The 14,831-nt window shown below is 43.1% G+C and overlaps 1 protein-coding gene across 1 annotated transcript in view; it reads left to right on the top strand.

Moving 5' to 3' along the window:
• Nucleotides 1–8,138: 8,138 nt before the first annotated feature.
• Nucleotides 8,139–14,831, top strand: part of ADSS2 (adenylosuccinate synthase 2) — a 38,907-nt gene continuing 32,214 nt past the window's right edge. The window contains exon 1 of the mRNA XM_068538507.1: nucleotides 8,139–8,406. Coding sequence (XP_068394608.1) covers nucleotides 8,224–8,406 — 183 coding nt within the window. The 5' untranslated portion in view covers nucleotides 8,139–8,223. The remainder of the gene's footprint in view (nucleotides 8,407–14,831) is intronic.

The raw sequence follows: 14,831 nt of genomic DNA, 5'->3' as shown, positions 1-14,831 counted from the left end.
GACTCTCCCAGCTTCTGGTCCTTCAACCCAACCCAGTCTAGACCTTCCCAGATGCAGAGGGGGTCTTCTAGAACATCGGCAGCAGTTTCACAGTTCAGTTTAGTTAGGAACTGTCCTCCAAGACAGCCTCAGAGCCTCCACAGGGGTTCAGCCCAGAGGTGGGGATCCCGAGATTCCCGGGAGGCGCCGGGGCCTGTGTACACACCCTGACTTCTCCCTTGTAACTGAGGGACTTCGCGCCCTTGGGCACCGCAACAGGGCAGAGGTGGGACAAAGCTCACTGACACCCCTGGTCAGGTACGGACCAAACGTCATGCGCCTTAGACCTCCGGCGAGTCCGGCCACCCAGCCTCAGAACCCGAGCGAACCTGCTGGAGGTTCCCCGCCGTCCCGGTCGCCGCCCCCGAACGGGCGTGGTGTCCGAGGCAGGCAGCTCCGCCCCCCGCCCGCGGCTGGGGAAACGCGCGGACCCGGGTCTCCCGCCACGCAGAGTCCGCCTCCCGACGGGAAGGCGCGGAGAGCAGCAGGGCTCCGACGCCCCGTCCGCCCGGCCTTTCCGCACAGCCCACCGTCGCCGCCAAGTCTCCCAACGCCCCCCGCGCCCGGGATGCCGGCGTCCCCTCACCGTGGTCTCTCGGAGAGGTGGAAGCTGCGGAGGGCCCCTGGAGTGCGGGCGCGCCACGAGTCCCCAGCCGCACCCCAGCCTGCGGCTTAGAGTCCCCGCCGAGCCGCCGGCCTTGCCCCTTAGCCGGGCTCCAGTTGGGAGGGGGCCACCCCCGCGCGCCTCTCTCGCTGCCAGGCCCCCACCCGCGCCCGCCCGTCTCTCCGCTACTGGGCGGCCGCCTGCGAAATATCTCTGCCTTGGCTGGCCCCTGGGAGGTTTGCAAAGCCCAAGGGAGAGAAAGCCTCAGGTGTTCGAGTTCTCCGGCCAGCTTGACCCTCTTCTCTGGTGGTGTATGCTGGGTCTGAGAAGTTGAAGCTTTCAGGGGATGCCTCCTTCTGCTTTTGTCTTCGGTCTTTCCCCGGGCAACACCGCGGACCTGGTGGGAAAAGCGCATAAACCTTGGAGGGCGATGCAGACTTAAGGTCCACAACCACCACAGAAAGAGAGATGCTGTGATGAGAACCGGGTGCTGGGAGGCTCGAAGGAGGGACAAAATGCGGTTAGGGTGGGGGAGGGGTGGGCAGACAGGTGTGGGCGAGAGCGTCACAGGGGCAGGTAATTGAAGTATTACTCTTGACTGGGCGGTGGGGGTGGGCAACTGTTCCTGTTCAAGTGGCTCAGATTTCCAAAAGAGCAAGGGGTCCAGGCTGGCTGAAGCAGATCCAAGAGGCCTTGTGGGGTGGAGATGAAAAAGCAGGCTAGGGTCTTGAATGCTAGTCTGAAGCATTTGCACATAATTCCACTGACTCTGGGGAGCCATTGAGGGTCTTTGATCAGAGGAGTGATGTGATCAGAGCAGCATTTTAGGCAGTACATAGATGTTGCTTGTATGTCCCCCATCCTGGGGGTGGTTTCCTATTTTTCCATGCTAAAAGGGCATACACACATTTTCCCTCTCCCCAAGCTGTTTGTCAGCTGTCTAAAATGAGGTTTTACTTCTAAATACTTAACAAATTATTCCATTTCCTAATTTGGGAGGGTTAATTAGTGCTTGGCTTTATAAAATGATTGGGCACACCACAGTGATTACCCTTACTATTGGTGCAGCACATTCCAGAGGAACCCAAGCATCTGTCATCTCCTAGTTTCACTTCCTAGTGGAAAGGTGACTGCACCCAGCTTATGCGGGTCAGGCCTGGAGACTTGAATTCTTGCCTTAGAAAACCTGCAGCTGTAAATGACTTTCTGGTGATAGAGCACACGAAGACTTAAAGTTACTGTGTCACTCGCCAGTGCCCCCTGGATTCCTGCAGCTGTTTTTCCACAAGACTCTAGCCATGTCATTTGAAAGTATCCTGAAATATTTTTAAACTTAATGCTGAGGTGGCAAAAGTGGTTTAAGTCCAGGGTGCGAGGTTAACTTTCGAACTCTGAAAAGTATTCTTTGGTCTCAACCCTTGGGTTTTATGAGGCTGCCAGCTCTAAAGTGGATGCCTCTGGTCAAGGGATAAGAGGCGAGTGTGTGCGTGAATATTCAAGTATCAATACTTTGAAAACCCTCGTATATACAAAGCTAAGACATGGTTATTCATTGCCTGTCACTGCCCCAAACAAAACTCAAATGTTGTGTCCTACCGAAGGTGGGCATATCAATGATTAAAATGAAGCTACTTGGCCATAAACTCAAAAAGTCAAACTCAAGACCATCATCTCTTCCTTGCCTCTCCTCATTAGGTATCCATTCCACCCGCTAGTGGCGTCGACCAGTTAAAAACATCCTTCCACCACTCCACTGAATAGAGTGCACTCTAAACAAGGGATTATAAATACATTTGAAACAGTGACATCCTAGTGTTATTTTATGGAAATTACACAAACCCTCCTCTCTTGATGTAAATATGCTTCTTTACATCACACCAATTAAAATTAGTCCTTTTACAAGGTATTTGGATTTATTTCTATTATCTAAACTGCTTCCAAGTTTAGACTTTGTTTGTTTGTTGTTTGTTTTTTGTTTTTGGCCCTGAAGTTCTCAACCAGGGATTGAACCCGGGTCCCCAGCAGTGGAAGTGCTGAGTCCTAATCACTGGACTGCCAAGGAATTCCCTAGATTTTTATTTTTAACTTTTCCTTCTCCTTTTGTCTATATCACCTGTCAACCTGAAAAATAAAACAGCCAGTTATTTTACCAGCAAAATGGGTTTATTTGGGAGTAGCAGAGAATTGCAATTCAGGACAGGCAAGCTATGGTGAATCATGGGCAAGTCCAGAGAACAAAGGAAAGGGGCTTGCTTTTATTAGGTTTTAGGAAGAATTTGCTAGGGTTGTTTTGAACAAAAGTTCATTGTAGAAGAGCCTGAGTCTGAGGTTGTGACAGTTTCTCATTGGCTGCAAGTGGTAGTTAGTGCATTGTTGCTGGGTCAGGGAGGGATCTTCCTTTTTCTTGAAAGAGGAGATAAAACTGCTCTGTGAAAAACGTCCTCCCTTATACCAGAAGAAAAGTAACATTCTTCCTTCTTGCTGCTGGTTATGCAGGCTGCAACAAGTGGCAGGTGGGTGAGAGCTCCCTCTTTAGGGCTTCCCGACTCCATTTAAGATAAGGTTTCTTTCATTTTCACATTTCCCTCTTTGATCACCATCTTTCCTTGAAAGCATCGCTGATCAAGAGTCAGGTTTTCCGCATTTAGAGGTTTTGTCCCACGTTGCCAGGAAGGAGCTTTCCTGGTTGTCCTGCCCCACGTTGGAGGGAAAGTGCAGACTGGAAACCACTGAGGCCACATTTGAGGGAAAAAGAAAAGTAGGAGGGATAACTCTCAGGCATTTCCCATCTAAAGTCTTTATCTTATCAAGGCCATAAACATTGGAGATCATCTTAAAGTGCTGAGCTAGTTATCACCCTTTTTGTGTTACTGAAACAAACTTGGATCCACTCACCCATGCACAGTAAAGCCCATCTACTGACACCAGGTTGTGATGAAGGAAAGTGCAGTGCTTATTGCAGAGCACCAAGCAAGGAGTCCAGGTAGCTAGTGCTTAATAGACCCAAACTTCCTGATGGCTTTCAGGAAAAGGTCTTTAAAGACAGGGTGAGGGAAGGGAGTTTTGGGGTGCATGCTCAGCTCATGGACATTCTTCTGATTGGTTGGTAGTGAGGTAATTGGGAGTCAACATCATCAACCTCTGGTTCCCAAATGCTCTGGGGTCTATGTGCTTGTGGGCAGCAGAAGTTAACTTCATCCACCTGGTGGGGATTTCAGTATCTGCAAAATAGCTCAAAGGATATGGCTCAGAATATTAGCTATAGCCCTTGAGGAGGAACTAAAGGCCCTTGACTTTGTTTAATGGCTACTATTGTTATTTTGTCTTGCTTGACTGTTTTCCTTTCTTTATGCATTTTCTCACTTCTTTGATTAAATTTATTCTTTGGAACTCAGGGAAGACCTAAGAGGCTAAAGTTTTCCTATAGACGAGAGGCAGGTGGAGGACATGCCAGGGAGAGTGGGGGTGGGGGGTGAGGGGGTCTGTCCCCAAAAGGGTCCTGTTCAGTTACATTGGGTATATGGGTACATTGGGTATATGGGTACATTGGGTATATGTAATTTTTACAAAGATTTCATGGGTACAAAGCTTAAAATGATTATGCAAAGCACAGTTAAAAGTAATATGACAAGTTCAGTTTGCATGATGGTTCTGAACCAGGAGCCCAAATCTGAAGGTAATGCTAAATAGGTTAAAAAAGGGAGGGGGGTGATCAGGTGAAATTTGTTGTAACCAGTGGGCTAGTTCCCTGATCTTGTATAATTGAGTTTTTGTCTCTCCAGAGGCATTTAACCATGTGTAAATGGTGGTATTTGCTATTGAAAAAAATGCCTTCTTGTTCAGCAAGTAGGTAATCAAGGGCTAAGCAATTTTCCAAAACTATTGATGCTTTAGCTAATGAGTCAAGTGATCCTTGTTGGGTTGCTATTGCTTTGGCTGTGAAATTGACTAGCTCTCCTAATGTTTGGAAAGATTTTTAATCATGCATTCACTGGAACTTATTCCGACCCATGGGAGAAAGGCTCTCCCTTTGGAGGCAAACTCAGAGTCAGGTAGGCCTCCTGAAAGTTCTCTTTTAAGGAGGCTTAATGGAGTGGGCCAATGGAAGGCTTCAAACATCTTACTCTGTAGCTGATGCCAAGGGGTTGCTGAGTGAAATTAGCAGTAGCACTTGGGACAAGCGAAAAAATTTGTTACAGGATGGACTAAAGGGTCACCATTGTCATGAATGGATTGAAGTTTCTGGTGGCAAACACAACAATTAGGTAAGTGTCCCCCTTTTGTAACAGATTGAAAATGCAGATAAGAGCATTGTCTTTCCAAGAAGAGGGAGAGGATAAGGCAAGAAGTAATAGAGGAAAAAGGTACATAGGCCTGGTCCAGTCATTTTGGGAAGAAAGATGTGTCCTTCAGCTGTTTCCTTCAATTCCTGATCAGTTTGATTCAGCAGTCTCCAGTGCTTGTTATAGGATGGGATGCCAGGTGGAGTCTTCTTTAGCTGTGAGATGTTTACCCAGGGTTTGAGTCTCTTTGATGTTTTGCTGCATCTGGGTAGTGAGGGAGACCTTGGTGTAGTCCTTTCCAAGGAAATTCAAAGGCAACCTTTGTTCTTATTGATTCCAAATCAGAAGGGTTGGAGAAAATTGGAAACATTAGTTTGGAGATTTGTAGTCAGATATTGAGGAAACAAGAAGATTTTAGGATCCAGTCCAGCTTATAGATATATAACAAAACCTTAAAGAAAATTAACAGAACAAGAATCTAATATCTACAAAGGTGCAAACATAATTTCGCTCTCCATAACTATCCCCCTTTTATCAAAAATAATTATAGTAAAACTAATTTGTATTAAATTTGGCTTGATTATTTACATAAATGCAGTAAGAATAGTGATTGACCATATAAGCTCTTTTTAAGATTACTTTCCTGGAAACTAACAAGCAAGGTACCAGGCTTATTTTTCCAAGAAGTTCCTTAAAATTGGTCATATCTGAGTCTACGTAGCTCTCTCTCAAATATGACATTCCAGTCAAAGCCTAGTCAGTATTTCCAATTGTATCCTGTTATAAGAAGAACAGGTTCTCACTGAATTCAAGTAAATAACTGTACTGTCAGGAAAAAATACTTAAGAGTTTCCAAATTCTGGAAGGATCAGGTAGGAAAAGATAAATATTTCATCTTTGTTTACAATTGCTGTAAGTCACAGATGCTTAAGAGAAAAAGTTTCCTTAAATCTGGAAAAGTAAACATTAGGGGACTAACACAAGAAGTCATAAAAATTATAATCCTCCTCAAAAAGACTTCATTCAGAAAAGTAAAACATTAGGGAACCAGCATAAAAAATCATAAATATTATAATCATCCTCATTTGTTCATTCAGCCTCCTGTAAATCTTGTTGATCTTGATCTTGGGTTAGCAGCTTTATGAATCAATCAATTTTCCATTAAAGTTTTAGAAACTTTTACCCAGTTCAGTGTTATGATATTAAAGTTATCAGAAACCTGCATTCTAGAGCAGTGGTCCCCAACCTGTTTGGCACCAGGTTTGGCACTGGTTTCGTGGAAGACAATTTTTTCCCCACGGACGGGGGTTGGGTGGGGAGGATGGTTCAGGAGGTAACGCGAGCAATGCGGAGCGGCAGATGAAGTTTCGCTGGCTCCCCTGCCGCTCACCTCCCACTGTGCGGCCTGGGGGGTTGGGGACCCCTGTTCTAGAGTATTTGTTAGGGTCTTTTCCAGGAATCTCCTTGAAGATGAAGCATTTTTATGGGAATATTTTTTCAAAGCATCAGAGTAAAACAATAACTCTCTGTGAATGACAAAAGACTTAAATGTCTGTTATTAAAGATCCAATAAGAGTCCATTATAATGGAATTGACATGGGAATTTGGTAAGTTCTATGACACACATTTTAAGATAATAGCTAGAATTATGAATGATAATACACCAGAACATATCAAGATTTCTAGGAATGTCATATAATTTCTGAAACATTTATAACATATACAGATGCAATATAAAGAAGGCTTAGTATTATTATTTGACAATGCTTCCCATGTAATTTCCCGAATAAGCCTAATTAGTTTAATATCTCCTTTTTAATAAAGAGAGAGAACAGATCCTTCAAGATGCTCCAGAGGCCCTCCAAAAAAATCCCAAAGTTAGCTTAAGGTCAAAAAGACTTCATTTATAGTTTGATTTGGGGGAAGTTTTTCAAAAATATCAAAAATTTTGGACATGACTAAATTGGATCACAGATCATTATTAAATAATACCTTTTCATTTAACTAAAGTGACAAAAAGATTTCAAAGGTTAGAGCATTGTTGCTGGGGCAGGGAGGAATCTGCCTTCTTTTTTTTAAAAGCAGGAGATAAAATTCCTATGTGAAAAATGTCTTCCCTTATCCCAGAAGAAGAGTAATATTCTTATCTTCCTTCTTCCTTCTGGTTATGCAATCTGCTAGGAGTGGTACCTGCATGACAGCTACCCCGTTGGGGCTTCCTGACTCCACTTAAAATGAGCTTAATTTATTTTCACAGTATACTTGGGAATCTAGCGACAACTGAAACACTAAACACTACAGAAAGGACCTGGGCTCTGGACTCAGACCATCTAGGTACCAATTCAGCCCTCACTAGAGGAAGTTTACTAACTTTTAAACCCTGTAAAATAAGGATAAGATAGTTTTACCTACCTCATATGGTTGTGGGAATTAAAAGTGCATTATAGTATTCGGCATATATTGTATGACATGGGCAATTCATTCCTTCTCTCTGAACTTCTGTTACTAATATGTAATATGAGAAGGTATAGGACTCTACGTGTTCTCTAGATTTACAGGCCTAATGTCCTCTACATTACTGCTTTACTTTCGAGTTCGCCTTTTTGATGCCTGTTCCCATCTCTGTTCTTACTTCCAGAACTTTACTTTCCAAATTCTAAATCTATAGTACGTTTCAATTTCATCCCATTTGTATTTTGAAATTGCACCCTTTGTATTTTGTACACGCTATCTCATCCCTTAATAAAAACAAATTAAAAATTATTTAAATATGAACATTTTCAGAGACTGAAACGTGCAGATGGCAGACACCAAATCACTGGTATACGTCGCTTCCGCCAGAGCGCTGCCGGGAGTTGTAGTCTGACGCACAGGCACACACCTCCCCGCCTCTCCAGTTTGAAAAGCGGGAGGAAGGGCGGGTGGGCGGGGCGTTGAGGCTGAAGCGCGCTCGAAGCCCCGCCCCCGCCCCTTTCCGCTCGCCCGGTTCGCCCTGGAGGGGCGCGCCCGGCCGTGGAAGGGGCGTGGCCTTTTCCTGGGGGGCGGTGCTGCCGAGGCCGGCGTCCTCCGGGAGGTCCTGGTTTCCCCCGACAAGAGGGCGGCGGGAGCGTGGGGCGGGCCTGGCGGGAGGGTGGCGACCCGGCAGGCGGGGCGGGGGCGGGGGCGGGGGCGGGGGCGGGGGCGGGCTGGCTCTGGCTCCTTCTTCCTCCGCATGTGGCTGGCGGCCGCAGGACAGTTCAGTTCGAGCACTCCCGGCCGCCCGCGTCCCCTTCGGGCTCTCCTCGCGTCTCTGGAGCCATGGCGTTCGCAGAGACCAACCCGGCGGCATCCTCCTTGCCCAACGGCGACTGCGGCCGCCCCAGGGCGCGGCCCGGAGGGAACCGGGTGACGGTGGTGCTCGGCGCGCAGTGGGGCGACGAAGGCAAGGGGAAGGTGGTGGATCTGCTGGCGCAGGACGCAGACATCGTGTGCCGCTGCCAGGTGAGGCGGCCGGGCTCTGATGGGAAGCCGGCCCCTGAGCTCGGGCCCAGAACTCGCATCCACCGTCCAAAATAAGGTGTCACCTTGAGGTTCTTTCCTCTTATTATGAGCTGCGGCGACGTGGAGAAATGGCGGGAGGTCGGAGACCCCTGCCCTGGGGCCTTGGGCTGAGGGCTCGGGGTGGCTCAGGAGGAAGATGCGGCTTGACGGGGAGCCTTTGAGATGCGCGATGCCTGGGGAGTTGCAGTTTTCGGTCTGGGGACCAGTGCTCAAACCCAGGACTGAGGCCGGGGTGGAGGTGGGCTACTGTTCGAATTTGAGGAGCTACTGCCCGAGGCCTGCTGGCGACTCTGGGCGGAGATCCTACGGGGCCGCAAAACCTTCCCCATCATCACCCATCCGCTCAGGGAGACCAAGTGGGCCGAAACGCCCTGAAATCCAGACTCACTACTCCCCCACCTGCAGGCCCCGAGCTTGCAGAGCTTTGCCTCCTCCGGGCCACTTTGTTGACATGAGAACCCACCTCCGGGGCTTAGGGCTGTTTGATGACTGTTTAGTGGCCCCGGTGTTTTTACTCGGTACCAGGTATACTAAGGGGAGATTAATTTTACATGTTGGTCCCAGAGGTGGGAATCCCACCCAGCTCTTTTACGATTGAGGCAAGTGAAATACACGAGTGTCAAATCTAGTATTTAGAAATATTTACAGTGTTACGCTCACATCTAGAGTGAACTTTCGGGAAATGGAATGGTAAGGTACTTCCTACCGGGAGACACGTGGTTTTCAATGTAAGCTTTCTTCCTATTTGTCGTTTGCTTTGAAGCAGACTAGAGGCTAGGCCTGTGTAAAGGCTCTTAGATAACTATTACCAATTTCAAAATTCGAAATAGTTGAGCAATAACCACTTTCAAAACGAATGGTAGTGTAATATCTGATGTTAACTACTGTCTGTTTAGGTTGCAAGAATGTTTGTTCTTCATGAACTTACCTGGCACAATATAATGATGCTGTGTACGTTCTAACAAGTTCATAGGCCCACTTGATTGGAAGTTTTCTACCTAAAATTGAGTACCATTTGAGCATGCAGAAAAGGTAATCATAGGCACATCAAAAGTTAAATAAAAATCTTGTTTTTTGCATGCAGAAATCCATCCTGCCCATTCCTTGGTTAAGACAGCTATTGCACCAGTTGCCTCTTAGTATTACCACTAGCACCACCACCACCACCACCACCTCCCTTCTAGCCTTCTATTCCTCCACCCCTCTGGCAACACACATACCTTACTTAATAACACCCCTAAAGGGGTTGCCTCACACTGCCTTAGGAGCTGCTCCAGAAGGCTGGGCTTCACCTTCCTTTTGTCTTAAAATCAGATCTGGCTGTGCTGTGGGGAAAGAAGTATGAAAATACCTAACTCTTTCTGGGTAGGAGGGGAGAGGCTGAGACCTGTTTATTTACTTCGCTGTCATTTCTGACATCTTCCTTACACAGAAATTAGTGGTACTTGGGTTCAGCTACATTATGGCTTGTAAGAAGGTTTTGGGAATGTGACCATTCTACCTTTATTCTGAAAGATCCTCAGTTTTAACATCCCTTTGTTTGTTGATTGGAGAAGGTGCTACTGTGTTACTGTAAAAAGTAGTCTTGAAGGAGCTCATGGACCAATCTGATCTGATGCCCTTGGAAAGCCTAGAGAGAAGTGACTGAGAAGGAGCCAAGTTTGGCTTTAAAATGTTAGCTGAAGATAGAGAAGAAACATATGAGCAGACTTGTTAGGCAGACTTTACTCACCTGGAAAGTTTTGACTTACTACCTTCCTTATATAATTTAAAAAGTGTTGTATTCTTCTAGTGCCTTTTAAGAGCTCATCATTAGAAGGATTCTTATGTCTTGTTAGTGCAGGCAGATAAGTAATGAATAGACTTAAGAATATCCCTTGTGATTCACCTTGGTAACTTTATATCATCTGGTCAGTCCTAGCAAGCTGACATCTACTTACTGAAGTTCTCCTGACTTATAAAATTGATGGTTATGGAATGTTGAAATTCTTAATAAGTATGTATAGAGAGCTGGGAAAAGTCAACTTTAGGAAAGACATTTTGAGCTTGAATTGCCATGTTTGATGATTCAAATTTTGTGTATTATTGAAAATAATATGCACTTTGTTAGAGTTTAAGCAGTATATTTTTGTCATATTCATGCCATAATCTCAAATTTTATACAGTCTTTCTCCAGAAGTGGTATACACATAATGTATCTCTAATGGAATCATAAAATAAGGAATTTTTTCCAATAAAAATACAGTTTTTTTAAAAAGAAAAGCTGACACTGCATTTAACTATATATTTTAATATATAAAATGCCTTTTTGGAAAGAATATATGCAAAGCTAGTGGCATTTTCATCATCATAGCACTTAAGACCTGTATTTTAGATTCAAGATTTATAGGAAGTTACTTATAACTTGTTAGATACACTAGATCCTTAAATAAGTGTGTAGGACTTGCATGAAAGGATGACTTAATTTTAAATCGATAGGTCTTTTAAGAAAAAGAGAAGAAGAATTAAGTATAGGACCAATTCCTGGCACAGTTCATTCTCCAACAATCACATAATACCTACAGGGGACCACTTAGCCCCAGAGTTAAAAGCTGAAAAAGGCAGGGCTTGTGCCCACAGGGAGCTTATAGTCTAGTGGACAACTGTTTCTTAAACAAGTATTTCCCAGGGTGGGGATAGAGAAGGGTACTAGTACAGGTTTTTCAAAGGGTTAAAGTATGGGAATAGGAAGGCTCCTTCCTGGCAACACAAAAATAGTTTTATTAGGAGAATATTACTGTTTTTTTCTCCCCAAATACTCTCAAAATAATCTATTATTCTTTATTTTCTTTATTTTGTTGAGTAGAAACTACAGAGATTTTAACTATTGTACTTTATACCAGACCTTAAGCATGGGCTTATTTATTGTTCTGGAGAAAGTAAAGCTTGGTAGTCTTAGCTACAACTACAGGCATGAAGTTGCCTGTCATCAGGACTAGCTAGAAGAGTATTTCTTTGTGTTTTTTCCCCCAGGGCTTTAAAGTTAATATAAAGAGAAAATATTAACTAAAATTAATTATAAAGGGAAAGTATATCCTGTCACTTGCTATATAAAGTTGGCCATAAAAGTAAACACAATGAAAAAAAATGTTAATTTCTAGCTAGATGCTGGTATTTGCTGAAGGCTCTGAAACCAGCTATTAGCAAGTGATAAAGAAATGTAAAAGACATACCAGCCGCAACTGAGACGTTCTCCTTGAAATAATCAGAAAGGTTGAAAGATAATTTAAAAGAGAATAATTTCAGTGTTTTTTAATGCCTTGACCTTATACAGCTAAAATTATCTTCTAAGCCACTTTCCATAATTTTGAAGATGGTGGAGAATTAGCATTTAAGGTAAGCCATTCTTCCAGTTTTATAACAATTGCTATTTCTGTGTCTCCTATCAGGATTGTTTTTTATATGTAGTATTTCCCAAGTGCCTACATAAATGTATACCAGTGTGTGGTGTACTTGGTTAACTCCTGCTTTCTCGGATTACTGTGTTTTCCCTACTAGAATGTACGCTTTCTCAAAAAGAGGACTTGTTCCTTTTTTGTTTTCTTCCATAGCACCCAGTACTGTGTGAGGCAGAGAGGAAGTAAATACTCAACAAATAATTATTGAGTGACCTGGATCACCCTTAGAAATTTCTGTGAATTCAGTAGTTTAGCCCTTTCCTGAATTATTTTAACATACCCCTGGACAATTTAATTGACTATTGGCATGAGTTTAACGTGGAATCCCCAACTTTCCTTGGATTAACATTTGTTAAGTAGTATTTTTAGCTAGTGTTTTTTACATTGTACCATTATGTTCAAAGGCTTTACTAGTTTACTTTAGACTTATTTCTTGTATCTATGAGAAAATAGATAACTGATAATTGTATCATTTTTGTGTATTTCCTCAGCAAATTTCAGTTGAATGCCCTGTGATTCTAGTAAATAGTTTTTCCTTGTTGAGGACAGTAGATCTCAAAGTTTGGTCAATGAGGATGTCCCAAGTTGTTCACTATTTCAACTTATTGTATTAATGTATATAATATACCATTATCACTATTTTTGAGGTATATATTTTTAAATTATATGAGGTTGTCTCAGTATCAGATCAATATTATTCTGTTTCTTTAATTTTGGTGAGAACGGGTGAGTTAGTTCGGTAGTTTTAAGTATCTCTAGGAAAAACTTTTGCTAGAACAAATCTAGAGTGAACTGGTAAATTGATAATATAGTTAATAGCTTACTTACTGTAACTGAATACAAATCTACTTATAGTATCTTTTGGGGACTAGGTCAGATTTTGACACCAAAGATTAATGTGGTTGAGCTACATACCAATAAGTGAAGACTGGTGATATTAGAATACTTGTATCTAACGTCAAAGGGATATTGAGGTATTCAGTATTGTCTGGGGAAAGCAGTTGAAAAGAACAATAAGTATGTATAGCACAGGGAACTATACTCAATATTTTGTAATAACCTATAAGGGGAAAAGAATCTGAAAAAAATATATATGTATGGGACTTCCCCGGTGGCACGGTGGTTAAGAATCCGCCTGCCAATGCAGGGGACCCAGGTTCGATCCCTGGTCTGGGAAGATCCTACATGCCACGGAGCAACTAAGTCTGTGTGCCACAACTACTGAGCCTGCGCTCTAGAGCCCATGAGCCACAACTACTGAGCCCGCATGCCTAGAGCCCGTGATCCGCGACAAGAGAAGCCACCGCAATGAGAAGCCCGCGTACTGCACCGAAGAGTAGCCCCCGCTCGCCACAACTAGGCAGAGCCCGTGTGCAGCAATGAAGACCCAACGCAGCCAAAAATAAATAAATAAATGTTTATTTAAAAATATACATATGTATGTATAACTGAATCACTTTGCTGTACACCTGAAACTAACACAACATTGTAAATCAACTATACTTCAGTCAAGAAAGAAGGAAAGAAAGAAAGAACAGTAAATAGAGGACAGTTCCCATGGCTACTCTGGCTCCAAGATGGAATGGTTCTTTACATTGGACCAACTTTTAATTATATTTAATTCAATATAATAAAATTCCATTTTAAAAAGAAGAGGTCCCATGAAATTTTTTAAAATGGGATTTTTGTATCAAGCTTTTAAAAACCCTTTTAAAGGAAGAATTTTATTCATGAGAGAAAACTGTTTTGACTTGAAATCTGCAGTTCAATTTCAATGTGTTTTAAGAAAATACCTCCATAAATGTAATGATTAAGTGAATTTTTATCAAGCATTTACAGAGAGCTGCACAACATTATTGGTTTATGCATTTTTTGCTTGCATGTCTGATCTTCCTGACTATGACCCTGGTCATCTCTGACCGTTGTTTAGTAAGTGTGTATATTAGAGTTTGGTACCTAGAGTCTAGAGCTTCTTAATTAGGAAACTGAGATCCTCCAAGGCAATGCCTCGTTCCATTTTCATTGTGAGTTGTTTTATAATGGTAATTTAAGGTACAAAATACAAGGTACTTGAGATTTTTGTCATTTGTGTGACATTTATCTGTGTATGAAACTGGAAGGTAACCATAATACTGTAAGGTAAAGCAGATACCGTAAGCCTTTAAGAGATAACTGAGCAGTATACTTGGGTGTCTTTGCTAAAAAGAAATTCAGATACCCTGTATATGTTTTCCTATCTAGTGTGTCTGGTTACTGTTGAATAGTTTAATTTGATCAACTTACTGCTAGTAACTTAAACCTGCTCTACTTTGAAATCATAAGCTAATTGCAATTATATGAATGTTTTTATAAAAGAACAGTCATCCTTGTTTATAATTGCTTTATTGCTGTGGATTGATATGTTTTAGTTTTGGCAAATAGTGAAATGTTTCATCAGGAAAGGGACACAGGCCTTTCAGTGTTTACCAAGAAAAACAGCACAGGTAGTAAGCACCGACTCAAAAGATTGTTAGGTTTCTAAGAAGCTTGAAGACTAGGTAGGAAGTGGGAACACTTTTTTGATTGCTGGAATAGTTCAAAGGCATGGGGTCTGCGACATTGCTGTGCTCTGCTGTCATCCGTAGTGTTTACTCTGACTTCTTGATTGATGTTCATTTTGAGCTCTGTGATTACTGTACAGTGCTCATGTATTCAGAGCAAAAAGGACAAAGAGAAGACACATACTATTTTAGAGGCCTAAGTGGCCTGAGAAATGCCTCTTGGCTATGTGCATGAGCTTGTTAGCCCACAACACAATTGCTAAAAAGAGACATCATTGTTTCGGGTTGTAACACTGACTGCCTTCATCTCCTCTCCCAGCAGAAACTCACTTAGTTGCGAGAGTGATTTTGGGAAGAGGAGGACCTAGGAGCAAACTAAGAAGTTAAG

Source organism: Eschrichtius robustus, chromosome 3 (assembly GCF_028021215.1).
Source record: "Eschrichtius robustus isolate mEscRob2 chromosome 3, mEscRob2.pri, whole genome shotgun sequence".
Taxonomy (NCBI): Eukaryota; Metazoa; Chordata; class Mammalia; order Artiodactyla; family Eschrichtiidae; genus Eschrichtius; species Eschrichtius robustus.
Note: the sequence above shows the minus strand (reverse complement) of the source record. Positions and strands in the feature narration are given on the sequence as shown.